The sequence below is a fragment of the Oncorhynchus mykiss genome, chromosome 10 (genome assembly GCF_013265735.2).
Source record: "Oncorhynchus mykiss isolate Arlee chromosome 10, USDA_OmykA_1.1, whole genome shotgun sequence".
In the NCBI taxonomy this organism is placed as follows: domain Eukaryota; kingdom Metazoa; phylum Chordata; class Actinopteri; order Salmoniformes; family Salmonidae; genus Oncorhynchus; species Oncorhynchus mykiss.
The window spans coordinates 52,673,240-52,692,310 of NC_048574.1; the positions used below are offsets into that span (position 1 = coordinate 52,673,240).

Sequence of the window (19,071 nt, forward strand, 5' to 3'; positions counted from 1 at the left end):
AGAGCGTCTTATGGTGCTATTGTCACGTTAACAAAAACTGGGAGCTCGGAAATTTCCGACTTCCGACTTCAGTGCTTTCAAGACAACTGGCAACTTAGGAAAAAAATATTTTTTTAAAGCATTGAATTCGGAGTTTTCCGAGTTCCCAATTGTTTTCAACGCAGCATTACAGTTGAGAGCGCATACATTTTTTTCGTAGCCTACATGAAGACGCCCGAATATAAACCCCGTAGCTCGAATGTGATATGCGCAGCCACATAAACATTGGCATTATTAGCCTAGGCCTACTCAAGCAATGCGACATGTTATTGGTGACATACACGTGTTTAGCAGATGTTATTCGAGGTGTGTTTATGTTATTTGTATTAACTACACAGCCCATTACTGGCACCGACTCTTTATTATACGACGTGTGAATTAAATAGTCGAAAATAGAATACAAAAAATGTTTTATCGCCTGCTCCAATTCGTGGTTATGCACGCGGAACCTTTCTCATCGATTCAGGTGGCACATCGGATTAAATTTCTCTGCGCACTCACTCAGCAAGCGCCGCATTTTTGCAAACATGGCAGCACAGGTGAGTCGGCATCATGCATTTGTAAAAATAATTAGCAATGTCCTCCCCTCTTCTTGAGACCGTAAACTATAGCAGTGTTACATTTATTATGCGAATATGTTAGACCTCTTCGCTTTCTCAGATATTGCCCTGAACAGGATGATAGTGTTGGGAAGTTATATGAATGAAGCTAGCTAGCTACCGTTAGCTAGCTAACGTGCAACCGTAAGCGTGCTAGCAAACGGTATTGTACCTTTTTAGGAGTCGACATAGGAAAAGTGTACTAATTTAATGGCGCAGATAATGTTATTGCAGCAAAGTTGACTACCAGCTTGAGATGCAATGTAATGTTGACAGTTGGCTTAGCAAAGCTAATGTTAGTTATCATTGAATGGCCAGCGGTTTACGGTTTTTGCGAACTTTGTTGTCCTATCACTATGACAACCAATTGACCGACTGAACATATCTAGTTAAGCTCATCGTTTCTATACTTCTCAGAGTTAGGTTACTTGCCCAAACTTACCTCAATAATCAGAACTCAAACGTTATCACAATGAAACAGATGGCGACGACGAAGGTTCCAGAAGTCCGTGACATCACCAGGATTGAGAGAATCGGTAAGGGCCACGAAGTAACCACGTTAGTAAATTGAACTCCAGAGATGTGTTTTGCCTTGTATTTAGACAAGTATCTAAATCATTAACTCAATATTTCACTGTTTTTCCACCTCTTACCTGATGTGACTACATTTTTGTATTCCCCCTTTAGGAGCTCATTCTCACATCCGTGGGCTTGGGTTGGATGATGCCTTGGAACCTCGTCAGGTAAACAACAAACAATCATAATCAGCCTTTCTCAAACTACTGTGACACCACTCAGACACTGGGCCCATGTTTTGTTGTCCCCCTTACATCATCTGAACTGCTTCTCATTCTCTTCCTTCTCTCTCCTCTCCCCCCTCCAGGTGTCCCAGGGGATGGTTGGCCAGCTGGCGTCCCGTCGTGCAGCTGGTCTCATCCTGGAGATGATTAAAGATGGCCACATCGCTGGCAGGGCTGTCCTGATTGCTGGCCAACCTGGCACTGGGAAAACTGCCATCGCTATGGGTATGGCTCATATTATGTTAAAGATGCACTATGCAGAAATCACAATGCTGTTTCCTGGTTGCTAAAATTCTAATAATAGTTAGCTTAATTTCAGTTTGTGACTAAACAAGCGAGTGAAGTGTAGAGAATCATTGTACTATCTAAACCGCTGTGAAATATATTTTCGTACCCAAAAAGATTGTATTTTCAGCTGTGTTGAAGCTGGTGTACAAAACTGAAAGTAAAAGACGCAAAAACATTAGAACGTGAAGCATAGAAATAGTGCACATAGAATATACACTGCTCAAAAAAAGGAAGGGAACACTAAAATAAGACATCCTAGATCTGAATGAATTAAATATTCTTATTAAATTTTTCTTTACATAGTTGAATGTGCTGACAACAAAATCACACAAATTATCAATGGAAATCAAATTTATCAACCCATGGCGGTCTGGATTTGGAGTGACATTCAAAATTAAAGTGGAAAACCACACTACAGGCTGATCCAACTTTGATGTAATGTCCTTAAAACAAGTCAAAATGAGGCTCGGTAGTGTGTGTGGCCTCCGCGTGCCTGTATGACCTCCCTACAACGCCTGGGCATGCTCCTGATGAGGTGGCAGATGGCCGGCCTCCTGAGGGATCTCCTCCCAGACCTGGACTAAAGCATCCGCCAACTCCTGGACAGTCTGTGGTGCAGCAGTTGGTGGATGGAGCCAGACATGATGTCCCATGATGTCCCAGTGCTCAATTGGATTCAGGTCTGGGGAACGGGTGGGCCAGTCCATAGCATCAATGCCTTCCCCTTGCAGGAACTGCTGACACACTCCAGCCACAAGCATTGTCTTGCATTAGGAGGAACCCAGGGCCAACCGCACCAGTATATGGTCTCACAAGGGGTCTGAGGATCTCATCTCGGTACCTAATGGCAGTCAGGCTATCTCTGGCGAGCACATGGAAGGCTGTGCCGCCCCCCAAAGAAATGCCACCTCACCCCATGACTGACCCACCGCCAAACCGGTCATGCTGGAGGATGTTGCAGGCAGCAGAACGTTCTCCACGGCTTCTCCAGACTCTGTCACGTCTGTCACATGTGCTCAGTGTGAACCTGATTTCATCTGTGAAGAGCACATGGCGCCGGTGGCGAATTTGCCAATCTTGGTGTCCTCTGGCAAATGCCAAACGTCCTGCACGGTGTTGGGCTGTAAGCACAACCCCCACCTGTGGACATCGGGCCCTCATGGAGTCTGTTTCTGACCGTTTGAGCAGACACGTGCACATTTGTGGCCTGCTGGGGGTCATTTTGCAGGGCTCTGGCAGTGCACAAAGGCGGAGGTACCGGCCCTGCTGCTGGGTTGTTGCCCTCCTATGGCCTCCTCCACGTCTCCTGATGTACTGGCCTGTCTCCTGGTAGCGCCTCCATGCTCTGGACACTACGCTGACAGACACAGAAAACCTTCTTGCCACAGCTCGCATTGATGTGCCATCCTGGATGAGCTGCACTACCTGAGCCACTTGTGTGGGTTGTAGACTCCGTCTCATGCTACCACTAGAGTGAAAGCACCGCCAGCATTCAAAAGTGACCAAAACATCAGCCAGGAAGCATAGGAACTGAGAAGTGGTCTGTGGTCACCACCTGCAGAACCACTCCTTTATTGGGGGTGTCTTGCTAATTGCCTATAATTTCCACCTGTTGTCTATTCCATTTGCACAACAGCATGTTAAATTTATTGTCAATCAGTGTTGCTTCCTAAGTGGACAGTTTGATTTCACAGAAGTGTGGTTGACTTGGAGTTACCTTGTTCCCTTTATTTTTTTGAGCTGTGTATATTCCGCAGGCCTCCCGAATGGCGCAGCGGTCTAAGGCGCCACTACAGACCCATGTTCGATTCCAGGCTGTGTCGCAGCCAGCTCCTACCGGGAGACCCATGAGGCGGCGCACAATTGGCTTAACGTCGTCCGCGATTAGGGGAGGATTTGGCCGTCCGGGATGTCGTTGTCCCATCGCAATCTAGCGACTCCTTGTGGTGGGCCGAGTGCATGCAAGCAGTCTTCATCTTAATCTTTCTTTTAATGAGAATGACAGATCTGTGAATTTTGTCGGGTCGCCCAAGAAGTTACATATTGCAGCTTATACCCTGACTACACCGCTCACGTCGCACGAGCGGTGCAAAATAAATATAGTAATCTATGTTGTTCAATTATTGCACCCACACTGCTCGCGCGTGTCAACGAGCGTCTGTGTTGCCAAGGCTGAAAATATTTGTCATTTCTGTTGCCGGTAGTCGTGGTAATACTATGAAAGTTTAGATGCCAATCACCATATAAGTCCAAAGAAGAAAAAACCCGGAAGGATGAGAGATGACTAGAAATGATTCGGTTGACCGTTTTATGTGTGGATTAATTGTCGGAGTAGAGGACCTTGTGCATTTCAGGTAAAATAACAACTTAATGTTTTTATATCCCAGGACAAATTAGCTAGCAACAGCAAGCTAGCTAAATAGGACAAATTAGCTAGCAAGTGCAAGCTAACTAGTTAAATTGACATAAATGTTTAATGCTTTTCGATCTGTCCCCAAATTGTCATTGGTTCAGAGTCTGTTTTCATATTTTAACCTGTGTCGTGATCGCGTTTGGTGTATGGGGACAAAATTTATGCACGATGGCGCACACGCTCAGCAGGTTTGGGTTCCGTGTTGGGGCTGTCCCCAGCAACAAAAAAAGAAAAAGATTGGTTGACCAAAAGTCCTCTGTTTTTTAACTGTGCATTTTTCCATTTCTAGACATCCTAAAATGATAATAACAATAAACTATATGCACCGAACTTGTCTGAAGCTTTACACTTACAGTTTGATGAAATAAGACATGCCTCGATCTGGTTAACCAGAAGGGATAACTTGACCTGACCCAACTATTCTCCTCCCGGTCCTGCTGTCTTTTGCAGATTCTGCCATTACTCTCCTGAAGTTGCCGGTAATATGAGGAGTTGGCAACCGTAGTCATGTGGAATGCCAATTTCTTACCATTTATACCAATCTGCGTGCCAGTTATGGTTTTCAAATGCACTTTTTCATGAAACAGTTTCCTTTGATTTCTAATAACGTCTTCATATCTCAAATTCATTGTCATGAGGTTAATCAAAATTCTATCCAAATCAAATGGAAAATGATACAAACCTAAGAAAATATCCTGATGAAAATAAATATCCTATAAATCACATTGGCGACACATGGCCTGTCTGCAACAAACTTGAAACATTGTATCAACTATTAACTTCTGCCCTATTTGTGCAAGGGATTAAAAAGCCGTGCTTGACTTGGGTCAGGAGCTCACTGGAGCTGAGTACCAGCGCCTCAAATGTTCTACTGCTTGAGCTCCCGTTCATCTTATAGAATATTAGCTCAAAGTATTCTGGAGCTCTTGCATCTAAATATAAACAGTACCAGCACCCAAAATGAGTACCGGAACCTATTTCAGTCCAAGTCAAGCGTTGATATGTTTCCACTGGATCAGAGCATTACATTTTTTCTTTCACGCTGAGTGGTTATCAAAAGGGAGAGAGCTGGAAATATTTTTCAAATACATTGAGAAACTATTGTAATTCTCAATGGATGTAAAAACAGACTTTGTTTGCTTGCTGTTTGAGGTGACGAAAACATTACTTTGAGAAGCTCCACAGGTCATTAGGTCAATCAGAAATACTATCAGATCCCCAAATGGGCACATTATATACATTTGCACATAGGCCTACTTCTATGCGTGCGCGGCCTTACTCAACATTGACTGGAGCGCTCCAAAGAGAAGACGGACTAAATTCACGAAACTTAATTCCATCGTAAATGGAATTCAAATAGACGAAAACTTGTTTCTCACAAGTGTAGCATAGCATAAGCACTCTGCAAACAGTTTGTCCACTCTGACAATGTTAACAGGAAGACTGGAATAAGAATATTGAATGATTTTACAGAAATGACCAGCTGCATTAAGTACTGCAGTACATCTCCTCTTCATGGACTGCACCAGATCTGCCAGTTCTTGCTGTGGGATGTTACCCCACTCTTCCACCTGCAAAGTTCTATGACATTTGGCCCTAGCCCTCACCCTCCAATCCAACAGGTCCCAGACGTGCTCAACGGGATTGAGATCTGGGCTCTTTGCTGGCAATGGCAGAACACTGATATTCGTGTATTGCAGGAAATCACACACAGAACAAGCAGTATGGCTGGTGGCATTGTCATGTTAGGGTACCACATGAGGAAGGAGGATGTCTTCCCTGTAATTCACAGTATTGAGATTGCTGGCAATGATAACAAGGTGAGTCCAATGATGCTGTGACACACCGCCCCAGACCATGACGGACCCTCCAAATCGATCCTGCTCCAGAGTACAGGCCTCGGTGTAATGCTCATTTATTTGACGATAAAAGTAAATCCGACCATCACCCCATGTGATACAAAATCGCGACTCGTCAGTGAAGAGCACTTTTTGCCAGTCCTGTCTGGTTCAGCGACTGTGGGTTTGTGCCCATAGGTGACACTGTTGCCGGTGATGTCTGCCTTACAAACAGGCCTACAAGCTCTGTCCAGCCTCTCTAAGCCTATTACTGACAGTCTGACCACTGATGGAGGGATTGTGCGTTCCTGGTGTAACTCGGGCAGTTGTTGTTGCCATCCTGTACCTGTCACACTGGTGTGGTGTTCGGATGTACCGATCCTGTGCAGATGTTGTTACACGTGGTCTGCCACTGTTAGGACGATTAGCTGTCCGTCCTGTCTCCCTGTAGCAATGTCTTAGGCGTCTCACAATACGGACATTGCAATTTATTGCCCTGGCCACATCTGCAGTCCTCATGCCTCCTTGCAGCATGCCTAAGGCACGTTCACGCAGATGAGCAGGGACCCTGGGAATCTTTCTCTTTGTGTTTTTCAGAGTCAGTAGAAAGGCCTTTTTAGTGTCCTACGTTTTCACAACTGACCTTAATTGCCTACCGTCTGTAAGCTTTTAGTGTCTTAATGACCGTTCCACAGGTGCATGTTCATGGTTGTTGAATTGTTTATGGTTCATTGAACAAGCATGTTAAACAGTGTTTAAACACTTTACAATGAAGATCTGTGAAGTTATTTGGATTTTTACAAATTGTCTTTGAAAGACAGGGTCCTGAAAAGGGCATGTGTTTTTCTCGTTTTTCTTTTTCTCCCACTCTATTCTGGTTAGGGCCAGTTCTGTGAAGGGAGTAGTACACAGCGTTGTTAGAGATCTTCAGTTTCTTGGCAATTTCTCGCATGGAATAGCCTTTATTCTCAGAACAAGAATAGACTGACGAGTTTCAGAAGTAAGTTATTTGTTTCTGGTCATTTTGAGCCTGTAATCAAACCCACAAATGTTGATGCTCCAGATACTCAGTCTAAAGAAGGCCAGTTTTATTGCTTTTCTTAATCAGTACAACAGTTTTCAACTGTGCTACCGTGAATGCAAAACGTTTTTCTAATTATCAATTAGTCTTTTAAAATGATGAACTTGGATAGCTAACACAACGTGCCATTGGAACACTGGAGTGAGGGTTGCTGATAATGGGCCTATGTAGATATTCCATAAAAAATCAGCCATTTCCAGCAACAGTAGTAATTTACAACATTAAGTGTGTGTGTGTGTATACATGCATGCATACATACATACAGTTGAAGTCGGAAGTTTACATACACTTAGGTTGGAGTCATTAAAACTCGCTTTTCAACCACGCCCCAAAAAATTGTGGGAAGTCGGTTAGGACATCTACTTTGTTCATGACAAAAGTAATTTTTCCAACAATTGTTTACAGACAGATTATTTCACTTATAATTCACTATCACAATTCCAGTGGGTCAGAAGTTTACATACACTAAGTTGACTGCCTTTAAACAGCTTGGAAAATTCCAGAAAATTATGTCATGGCTTTAGAAGCTTCTGATAGGCTAATTACCATAATTTGAGTCAATTGGAGGTGGACCCGTGGATGTATTTCAAGGCCTACCTTCAAAAACTCAGTGCCTCTGCTTGACATCATGGGAAAATCAAAAGAAATCAGCCAAGACCCCAGAAAAAAATTGTGGACCTCCACAAGTCTGGTTCATCCTTGGGAGCTATTTCCAAACGCCTAAAGGTACCAAGTTCGTCTGTACAATCAATAGTACGCAAGTATAAACACCATGGGACCATGCAGCCTCATACCACTCAGGAAGGAGGCGTGTTCTGTCTCCTAGAGATGAACGTACTTTCTTGCGAAAAGTGCAAATCAACCCTAGAACAACCGCAAAGGACCTTGTGAAGATGCTGGAGGAAACGGGTACAAAAGTATCTATATCCACAGTTTAACAAGTCCCAAATCAACATAACATGAAAGGCCGCAAAAACCACCATCAAAACAGCCAGACTACGGTTTGCAACTGCACATGGGGACAAAGATGGTGAATTGTCCTCCGGTCTGGTGAAACAAAAATAGAACTGTTTGGCCATAATTATGTTTGGAGGAAAAGGGGGAACGCTTGCAAGCCGAAGAACACCATCCCAACCTCGAAGCACGGGGGTGGCAGCATCATGTTGTGTTGGTGCTTTGCTGCAGGAGGGACTGGTGCACTTCACGAAATAGATGGCATCATGAGGGTAGAAAATTGTGTTGCTTCAATATATACATCTCAAGACAACAGTCAGGAAGTTAAAGCTTGGTCGAAAATGGGTCTTCCAAATGGACAATAACTCCAAGCATACTTCCAAAGTTGTGGCTTAAGGACAACAAAGTCAAGGTATTGAAGTGGCCATCGCAAAGCCCTGACCTAAATCCTATAGAAAATGTGTGGGCAGAACTGAAAAAGGTTGTGTGAGCAAGGAGGCCTTCAAACCTGACTCAGGTACACCAGCTCTGTCAGGAGGAATGTGACAAAATTCACCCAACTTATTGTGGGAAGCTTGTGGAAGGCTACCTGAAACCCTTGACCCAAGTTAAACAATTTAATGGCAGTGCTACCAAATACTAATTGAGTGTATGTAAACTTCTGACCCAATGGGAATGTGATGAAAGAAATAAAATCTGAAATAAATCATTCTCTACTATTATTCTGACATTTCACATTAGAATAAAGTGGTGATCCTAACTGACCTAAGACATGGACTTTTTACTAGGATTAAATGTCAGGAATTGTGAAACTGAGTTTAAATGTATTTGGCTAAGGTGTATGTAAACCTCTGACTTCAACTGTGTGCGTTTGTATATGTTATACTCGAGCAGCACACATAATCTCGGTTTACCAACAACCTATCCAAACAATCGACCAGTCGTCTAATTGGGGGCAGCCCTATTGCAGTTTTAAATCTCTCTTGATTACAGCTGTCTGATTTGATGTTTTCTCCAACTTATTATGTTCCTGGTTTTCTTTCTCATTCTAATAACTGTTTTTTTTCTGTTTCATTAATGGGACTTGCAAAAGAGAAAGTCCCCACTTTAAATATTTTAATTATCATTTCTGACTTTACTGTTATTCAGCACGCTACTCTTAAACCGTTTAAGTTTTACAACGTTTAGACTGGTATGTATTAAGTTACTATTATTCAACTTTTTGATAACATACTTTTAAAACTATTTAATTTTTCTACCAAAAAAAAAAAACTCGGCAACATTCATGGGATTTCTTCAACGTTCTAAAGATCTCATTGTTAAAAACACCCAGACAACCAACATTCTATTCACTATAAAAATTTTTTTTAAAAAAAAACAGTTTTACACATCAGCTACTTTGACCACCTTCCCAAGAAGTTTAACAAACTTAGTGGGTGTGAAATCTTAGTCTACTTCTCTGGTTTTCACATCTAAAATCATAACAGAAATATCTTATACCGATCAAACGTTATTAGCTGTTTTTGTAACCGCTTTGACTACATTAAAGAAATCACTGTCATTTTGACCACTTTCCCGACTAGTTAGAGCCCATTATATAGAGCGTTAAATCTTATTCTGCTTTTCAAATTTTACATCAGAACACTTCTTCCACTACCACAAATAATTTTAAAAAGCTAACTCAAGTCCCAACATTTTTCTTCATGGTGAGTTAAGCATCATCAAAATAGATTTGATGAAAATTATTTGGATTTACCTGTTTATTTGACTCTGTTGATGATGGTGATCCCTCTCTTGCCTGTCCAGGTATTGCCCAGTCCCTTGGCACAGACACCCCCTTCACAGCCATGGCCGGCAGTGAGATTTTCTCTCTGGAGATGAGCAAGACCGAGGCCCTCAGCCAGGCCTTCAGGAAAGCCATCGGAGTCCGGATCAAGTGAGTTCAGGCTTCTTCTCAGTTTACTTTATTGGCCTAATTTAGGAATTTGTCGTGTTTTAAGTTAACAATCAACATTTATATACCATAGTGTGTGAGAACGAGGGAATGGAGTATACATTAGTATTTCGTTTTGGTATGTTTTTGTTCTCAAATTAATCGATATTCATGGCGTGTGTGTTTGCAGAGAGGAGACTGAGATCATTGAAGGAGAAGTGGTGGAGATTCAGATTGACAGACCAGCCACTGGAACGGTGAGTTCTGACTCAGCCCCCCCTCTCAGCTCTCTCTCTGTGCTCTGTCTCCCTATGTTTAGTGTGAGTCATACTCATAAGGTGTATATTGGAGAGATGTACTGATGGTCCAATTGAATTTGAGTCTGTGATTGTCTTCTAATAAGACTCTCAATCCTTTAGAGAGACAGATTGGTGATAAGAGAGAAACGGGTCTCTTAGTATTTAATTTAACAGCAGCAGCCTTATTATAGATGCGTATCACCGTGAAAGGATATTCATTTTAGGGAGTTGATAATATGATTTCTGGTTTGGAATATTTTGACTACACAATGTTTCATGCGTTATTTAAACTTCAGTGTTCTTTCGTTGCTCAATACATCACACAGCGGCAGAGTTTTTAGCACACTTGAGTTTAAAGTATCAAACTAAATGTTTTGTCACATATACCATCTTTCCCACTTCCCAGTACACTTTCTAACCTGTTGTTGCTGCTTGTAGGGTGCTAAAGTGGGTAAGCTGACCCTGAAGACTACAGAGATGGAGACTATCTATGACCTGGGCAGTAAGATGATCGAGAGCCTCAGTAAAGAACGAGTTCAGGCAGGGTGAGTTCTTCTAAAGTGTAGTACACACATCATCCACTAAGGGCTGTAGTACACACTCATCACTGAGACATAACAAATAAAACAGCATTTGTTATTGGACAGGTCCGGGTAGACCCTCCCGGTTTTGGTCGGTTTTCCTTCACTTGGTGCCTAATGAGCACGATAAAGATCTTTATTCTGCACACTGTGGTATTATGACTTTGTTGAGTTCATTCATTCAGTTCTATAAATCCCAAAAACTTGACCTAATGTGCTGATCTCCCACTCTTTCCCAGGGATGTAATCACCATTGATAAAGCCACAGGGAAGATTAGCAAGCTGGGCCGCTCCTTCACCAGAGCCAGAGACTATGATGCTATGGGAGCACAGGTACACATTGGTCCTAGACACTTGTGTTTACAGTGGCGCAATACAACTGAACATTGAATCATCAAGCTCCACTGAGTTAGTCAGCAGCACTGCTACCATGACTTTCTCTGCGTTAAAGTGAATTTACGATTGCCTAGGATTCATGTTTAATTATGGCTTCTGTGAGAGAAAGAAATCTACTGTTTGCGTTGTGCTCCTCCAGACACAGTTTGTCCAGTGTCCTGAGGGGGAGCTACAGAAGAGGAAGGAGGTGGTGCACACAGTGTCCCTCCATGAGATAGATGTCATAAACAGCCGTACACAGGGGTTCCTGGCCCTGTTCTCTGGTGATACCGGAGAGATCAAGTCTGAGGTCCGCGAACAGATTAATGCCAAGGTGTCTGAGTGGAGGGAGGAGGGCAAGGCTGAGATCATCCCTGGGGTGAGTGTGTGTGTTTGGTGGTATCCAAGACAGACTAAGCCTAGTCATGGACTTAAAAAGCTTGCTCAATTCTCCATTGACAGTGTTTTTTTTGTTTTTTTTGTCCAGGACTACACTTAATCTATGCCTGGAAAACTGGCCTGAAATAGTCAGTGTTTAATGTTCAATTCAAAGCCTTTATTGAGTGAGTTCTTCATTTGTGTCATTCCAGGTGCTGTTCATCGACGAGGTGCACATGCTGGACATGGAGTGTTTCTCTTTCTTGAACCGAGCCCTGGAGAGTGACCTTTCACCTGTCCTCATCATGGCCACCAACAGAGGCATCACACGGTAATCTTCTACCTTCTAGCAGTCTTCGACTGCTCCCACTATCATCTGGGTGTGAATATGGGCCACAGAAAGAACATGTTGGTGACATGTTTAGAACCAGCGTAAAGATAAAATATAATTTTGCCAGTAGTTTAAAGGGGCAATATGTGATTGGTTCATCCATTTTTAGAAGTTTAAATAATGATACTGTTTATACCATTTATTCTTGGAAGAACTTAAGTCTAGCCTCATTAGTTTAGAACCCAAAATATAAGCTTGTTTTACTCCACAGTTTGTGAACAGTGGGTCAATCATAGATGATTTCAATCCATTTCTGACTGACACCCCTTTTGATTTGAACGAAACCTTCCATACATGTTTGCCCATTTCTGAAGTGGTCAGAAAGTTACTTTTTGGACTTGAATGCCAAAACATTCAGGAGAGTGCTCAAAGTTGACCCATTTTGCATACCCCACCCTACCATGAGACATCCATGTCTTCATCACTGAATAAGATAAATAGTCAGTCAGGTTTGATATAATTTGAATGTTTTTGAACAGGGTAATGGGACTATTTTAGAATATCTTGAATTTTATTTATTTTTTGTACCTTTTAACATCCATGATCTAAAAACGTTCGTTCATATACAGTTCCGTGAAAAAGTATTAGCCCCCTTGCAGATTTTTTAAATATTTTAGCATATTTTTTACAGTGAATGTTATCAGGTCTGATGGAGTGGCGAGTGGCGCAGACGTCTAAGGCACTGCATCGCAGTGCTAGGAGCGTCACTACAGATCCCATCGCGCTTTAGCGACTCCTTGTGGCGGGCCAGGTGCATGCACACTAACTTTGGTCACCACACAGTGTTTCCTCCAACACATTGGTGAGGCTGGCTTCCGGGTTAAGCGAGCAGTGTGTCAAGAATCAGTGCGGCTTGGCAGGGTTGTGTTTCGGAGGAAGCATGGCTCTCGACCTTCACCTCTCCCGAGTATGTACAGGAGTTGCAGCGATGGGACAAGACTGTAACTACCAATTGTATATCACAGGGAAAAGGGGTACAAATTTAAATTAAGTAATTCTGATGCAGAGCAGAATTCATGGTTCCTTCAATGATGGAAAGTTTTCCAGAGGTAGCAAAGCGTCTCAAACTGAGGTTGTTACTGTAGAATTTAATGTTTGGTATTTCTCGAGACATAACGTGTTCCATGTCGTCCAGTTCTACCACAGGCAAATATGTATGGAAGGTTTTCTTCAAATCAATAGGGATGTTGTCAGAAAGTGATTAAATTCATATAGAACAACCTCAGTGAAATTATAAACAAACACTGTATAGCCTCAAACATGGTTAACTATGATATCATGGATGGTCCTTAAATCGATAGCCCTGTCTATGAATTTGAGATTGATTCCATTTCTCCAGGCCCGTCCCTCAGCTGTTTACTGAAACAGAGGTGGGGTGGTGAACGCTTTATTGTTTGGACTGCAGATTGTCCGTTTTAAAGTAGTGCTTCTCAAGAACTTTCCTTGGCCTCAAACCGTATGTGTGGTAAATACTTTCTCTAACCCCTCTGTTCTGTCAGTATCCGAGGCACCAACTACCAGAGTCCCCATGGTATCCCTATAGATCTACTGGACCGTCTCCTCATCATTGCTACCTCCCCCTACACTGAGAAAGAGACACGGCAGATCCTCAAGATCCGGTAAAAATCACCCTTCTAACACTCCAAGCCAGTGCTTTAGCAAGTAAACAAGCTGCACCATGACTTACATGATTTAAGTTTGCAGACAGTCTGCAAAGTGATTGAAACTTATGTTCAAGGTTGATTCCGGATGAAAACCTATTCCCATATTGGACTGAAACACCGTTTCTATTCTGTGTCCCTGTCCAGGTGTGAGGAGGAGGATGTGGAGCTGAGTGAGGAGGCTCACACTGTCCTGACACGTATCGGCCAGGAGACATCGCTGCGTTACGCCATCCAGCTTATCAGCACCGCAGGCCTGGTGTGTCGCAAGCGCAGGGTGAGTCTCAGCCAATTCATTCATATACACACTTACCTAGTGATGCACGGGGTGAGCCAAGCCTCTCACATCCATACACAAACTGATGTAAGAATTACTCTGAATTTTCTCTGCATTCCAAACAGTCACATAGTATGCATTCTCATGATTGTTTCTCCTTATATATCCTTATTTTACCTGCTTCATTGTTTAATGCAGTTCATATTCATTCAATTATAATTAATTTATTGAAAGACAGAACTAGCAGATAGCTGGGCAGGGCACCCCTAGTCTCCTTGATTACTGCTTTCTTGCTGTGGAACCATTTCTATGTTGATGCTGGGAGTTGCCAGTGTGTGATAATGTTTGTGCTTCTCTCTCAGGGAACAGAGGTGCAGGTGGAGGACATTAAGAGGGTCTACTCTCTCTTCTTGGACGAGTCCAGATCCTCACAGTACATGAAGGAGTACCAAGATTCATTCCTTTTCAATGAAACAACACGTGAGTCTGCTGTTCATCTGTCTGTTTGTCATATAGCAGTGTTTCTTAATCCTGGTCCTGGGGACCCAAAGGGGTGCACATTTGTTTTTGCCCTAGCACTACACACCTGATTCCACTTAGACCCAGTTCCAAAGCTGATGAAGTTCCTGTATTGTGTGAGGTGGACATTTGGATTCTTAAAGCAACTTTGATAGAAGTTGTCAAATGCTACTACGTGAACAGATGCCTAACCTAAATCTATGGGAAATGCACCTCATTAGATGTACTTTGAGGGCAGGTGTAATGGGTATAGTGACTCTTACTGACTCTTACTGTGTCTCTTTTTGATTTTCAGAACCTACAATGGACACCTCTTAATTGATACGGACTGCAGATAATTTTTATAGCACGTTCTCCTGTGAAGTTCTTCTGTTTTTTGTTTTGTTGCCATACTCCATTTTGTCTGATACTGTGTTGACTTAGCTTTGTCTTTAAATGCCGTTTATTGTTTCATTGAGTTAAAATGTACATGAAACCTACTTTTTGATTAAATGTTGTTTTTCTCATAGATTTTATATAATTGCCTAAAATGTAGTGTTGTCATGCATTGATTTACAACGCTTAACTTCATGAAACAAAGGCAATGTAGATGTTGGCAATGTTCTTTTAAAGAGGTGAGTAAAATGTTTTTGATTTGAAAGAAATACATTTTCTCTGTCACAAAGACCTCAAGTGCTATGTACAATACATCCACCTTCTCCCTACTACAAAGCTAGCCTCATGGGGTGCCCCTTTTGTTACATCAGGATGTGGTGTGCTTTTTATTTTTTATTTTGAAATAAAATTAGTATCTCAAAGACCGAAGTTGGCACTGCCTCTTTCGTCTGTGCATCTGTACTGTAGATGGCAGTGAAGGACCATGTCTCATGTCCATCTCTGAAGCACAAGGGTCCTCTATGGCTCGTTACAGGTTCTTCATTAGAGCTGTAAATTGCCGTGGACCTCACAATATATTATCACAGGGTGCTGATACCAGTGGTGGAAAAAGTACCCAATTGTCATACTTCAGTAAAAGTAAAGATACGTTAATAGAAAATGACTCAAGTGAAAGTCACCCAGTAAAATACTACTTGAGTAAAAGTATTTGGGTTTTAAATATACTTAAGTATCAAAAGTAAATGTAATTCATAAAATGTACAAAAGTACTGGCTGATATATGTATTGTGATTTGATATTCCGAACCTACTGCTCACTGTTTGCAGCAGAGAGATGAGAGCTCATGAGAAAATGTGTATCAGTCACGGAAATAAAAGTCCTGAAAAGGATGACACATGCTGCAGTTTTGGCGCAGAAAGATCTGACTAGCGCTAGCTAATGCTACCTAGTACAAAAAATATATCAATATGTCCTAATATATTATGTTACTATCGATTTTGTTTTATCACTTCATTATAGGAAGTCTATCCTTTTGATTCATGTGTTGGCATTTAATTATTGATTAATTACATTAAGTGGATGGAGGCGCAACGCGCAAAGTATCTACTGTGATATGAGAAAGACCATAATGGGCCAAGACTAGGTAACATTATAACGGAAATTGCTTACGTTGAATTAAATCTGTACTAACTACAAAGTTAGTATTGAATCCATTAGTTCATGTAATCCAGTTTGTATAGGCAAGACATGATCTTAGTATATAATGTTTACCCGTGCAGTTAAATTGACCCCCACTACCTTCAGAGATATTGTGGATTGATAGATGGACACAGGGATGCTTTAAGATCATTTGGCTATTTTATTTAGACTTTTAGGACCCTTGCACGTATCACAGCAAAGTTTTTTTTATGAAACATTGAATATGGCCTTAACAGTATAAGCCTATAGAAATGCAGTGAATGACAGATTCATAAATGGAAAAATGGTCAAAAAATAAAGAACTGTTTTGAAGTGTTTGTCCTATATCTAAAATAAATAAGGTCATGATTTTTCTAATCTAATTTAACTGGAATTACTATCCGTTTACCTTTGGACGTGGAAATGCCCCATCTACTTCCATTCAATTTTCGGCCCGGTACCGGGTTACTTTCAAATGAGTCCCTTGACACTTGTACAGTAAAATCGTACAGTCTGACTAACTACGCTGTGGAAGGCTGACATCGGTGGGTTGAGACACCCTGCAAAAAAAAAAAAACGTCTTTAGTTTAAACATGTTTTTTTAATGGGGATTTTTTTTATTACGGTCAGGACTCAGAAGAAAGAACATCAGTAAGAAAATAGTACACAGATAAGAACATACTGAGTATACAAAACATGAATAACACCTGTTCTTTCCATGACATAAACTGTCCAGGTGTATCAAATTTAATTTGTCACATGCGCTGAGTACAACAGGTGTAGGTAGACCTTACAGTCAAATCAAATCATGTGACACTTATTTGTCACATGCGCCGAATACAACAAGTGTAGACTTTACCGTGAAATGCTAACTTACAAGCTCTTAACCAACAGTGCAGTTCAAGAAGAGGAAAATATGTACCAAGTAGACTAAAATAAAAAGTAATAATAAAAAGTAATAATAGGCCTCCCAGGTGGTGCAGTGGGGAAATTGGGGAGGAAAAGGGGGTAAAATTCACAACAAAAAAAAAGTTATAATAACCATAACGAGGCTGTATACAGGGGGCACCGGCACTGAATCAGTGTGCAGGGGTACAGGCTAGTTGAGGTAATCTGTACATGTAGGTGGGGACGAAGTGACTATGCATAGGTAACAAACAACCAGCGAGTAGCAGCAGTGTACAAAAGGGGGACGATTATCCAGTGACGACTTTATGAATAGTTAAGCAGTCTTATGGCAAGGGGTAGAAGCTGTTGAGGAGCCTTTTGGTCCTAGACTTGCCGCTCCGGTACAATTTTATGGGCTTTCCTCTGACACTGCCTATTATATAGGTCCTGGATGGCAGGAAGCTTGGCCCCAGTGATGTGCTGGGCCGTTTGCACTACCCTATGTAGAGCCTTACGCTCACATACTGAGCAGTTGCCATACCAGGCGGTGATGCAACCGGTCAGGATGCTCTCGATGGTGCAGCTGTAGAACTTTTTGAGGAACTGGGGACCCATGGCAAATCTTTTCAGTCTCCTGCGGGGGAAAAGGTTTTGTCGTGCTCTCTTCACGACTGTTTTGGTGTGTTTGGACCATGTTAGTTTGTTGGTGATGTGGACACCAAGGAACTTGAAACTCTCAACCTGCTCAACTACAGCCCAGTCGATGTTAATGGAGGCCTGTTCGGCCCGCCTTTTCCTGTAGTCTACAATCAGCTCCTTCGTCTTGCTCACATTGAGGGAGAGGTTGTTGTCCTGGCACCACACTGGTGGTGCCAGAGTCGTGTTTGGAGTCGTGTTTGGCCACGCAGTCGTGGGTGAAGAGGGAGTACAGGAGGGGACTAAGTACACAACCCTGAGGGACCCCAGTGTTAAGGATCAGCGTGGCAGACATGTTGTTGCCTACTCTTACCACCTGGAGATGGCCCATCAGGATGTCCAGGATCCAGTTGCAAAGGGAAGTGTTTAGTCCCAGAGTCCTTAGCTTAGTGATCAGCTTTGTGGGCACTGTGGTGTTGAAAGCTGAGCTGTAGTTTCACTCAAACCCAGCCCCTTTTCTTTTGTGTAACAAGCTGTCATTCCTTTATGACGTAATTTGTAATCAAGTTGATTAATTATGTGTATGTGTATTTCTGTGTGATTAGTTAGGTATTTAGTAAATAAATAATTAAACCCAATTTTGTATTTCTGATTCAACTTGTTAGCCAGGGTTTATGCAGATAACCAAGAATGTACAACTTTCAGATGAGACTGAATTAAGCTGACTATTAATATTGACTGGTATTGATGTCTTTAAGAGTTTATTTGGCCTTTAAGAGTTTATAGGTCTTTAAGAGTTTATTCGGAAGATAACAGCTCTATAAATATTATTTCGTGGTGCCCCGACTCTCTAGTTAATTACATTTACATTGATTAGCTCAATCAGATAATATTAATTACGGATAAATTATTTTATAGAATAGCATGTCATATCACTTAATCCGGCATTGCCAAAGACACGACATCAGGAATCAGGAGGATAGAATTATGGTCAGATTTGCCAAATGGAGGGCGAGGGAGAGCTTTGTACGCGTCTCTGTGTGTGGAGTAAAGGTGGTCTAGAGTTTTTTCCCTCTGGTTGCGCATTTAACATGCTCTTAGAAATTAGGTAGAATGGATTTACATTTTCCTGCATTAAAGTCCCCAGCCACTAGGAGTGCCACCTGGATGAGCGTTTTCCTGTTTGCTTATGGCCGTATACAGCTCATTGAGTGCGGTCTTAGTGCCAGCATCGGTTTGTGGTGGTAAATAGACAGCTACAAAGAATATAGATGAAAACTCTCTAGGTAGATAGTGTGATCTACAGCTTATCATGAGATACTCTATGTTAGGCGAGCAAAACCTTGAGACTTCCTTAAATATCGTGCAGTTCATGCCAGCTGTTGTTTACAAATATACATAGACTGCCACCCCTTGTCTTACCAGAGGTTGCTGGTCTATCCTGCCGGTACAGTGTATAACCCGCCAGCTGTATGTTATTCATGTCATCGTTCAGCCACGACTCGGTGAAACATAAGATATTACAGTTTTTAATGTCCCGTTGGTAGGATATACGTGCTTTTAGTTC

At 42.0% G+C, this 19,071-nt stretch overlaps 1 protein-coding gene across 1 annotated transcript; it reads left to right on the forward strand.

Annotated features, from left to right (window-relative positions):
• Positions 1 to 492: 492 nt before the first annotated feature.
• On the forward strand, positions 493 to 15,230 carry ruvbl2 (RuvB-like AAA ATPase 2). The gene is made up of 14 exons (XM_021619013.2): positions 493 to 578; positions 1,120 to 1,174; positions 1,326 to 1,381; positions 1,522 to 1,663; positions 9,819 to 9,948; positions 10,136 to 10,202; positions 10,683 to 10,789; positions 11,065 to 11,158; positions 11,361 to 11,579; positions 11,791 to 11,909; positions 13,469 to 13,588; positions 13,778 to 13,907; positions 14,270 to 14,387; positions 14,722 to 15,230. Exons 1-14 carry the CDS (start codon positions 567 to 569, stop codon positions 14,742 to 14,744), a joined length of 1,392 nt encoding a protein of 463 aa, XP_021474688.1. The 5' UTR covers positions 493 to 566; the 3' UTR covers positions 14,745 to 15,230.
• Positions 15,231 to 19,071: the final 3,841 nt, after the last annotated feature.

Bases quoted from the DNA above. Each gene is read 5' to 3' on its own strand.
- ruvbl2 (XM_021619013.2), top strand. The intron at 13,908-14,269 runs GTGAGTCTCAGC...CTTCTCTCTCAG, and splicing joins TGGTGTGTCGCAAGCGCAGG to GGAACAGAGGTGCAGGTGGA. The intron at 14,388-14,721 runs GTGAGTCTGCTG...TTTGATTTTCAG, and splicing joins CCTTTTCAATGAAACAACAC to AACCTACAATGGACACCTCT.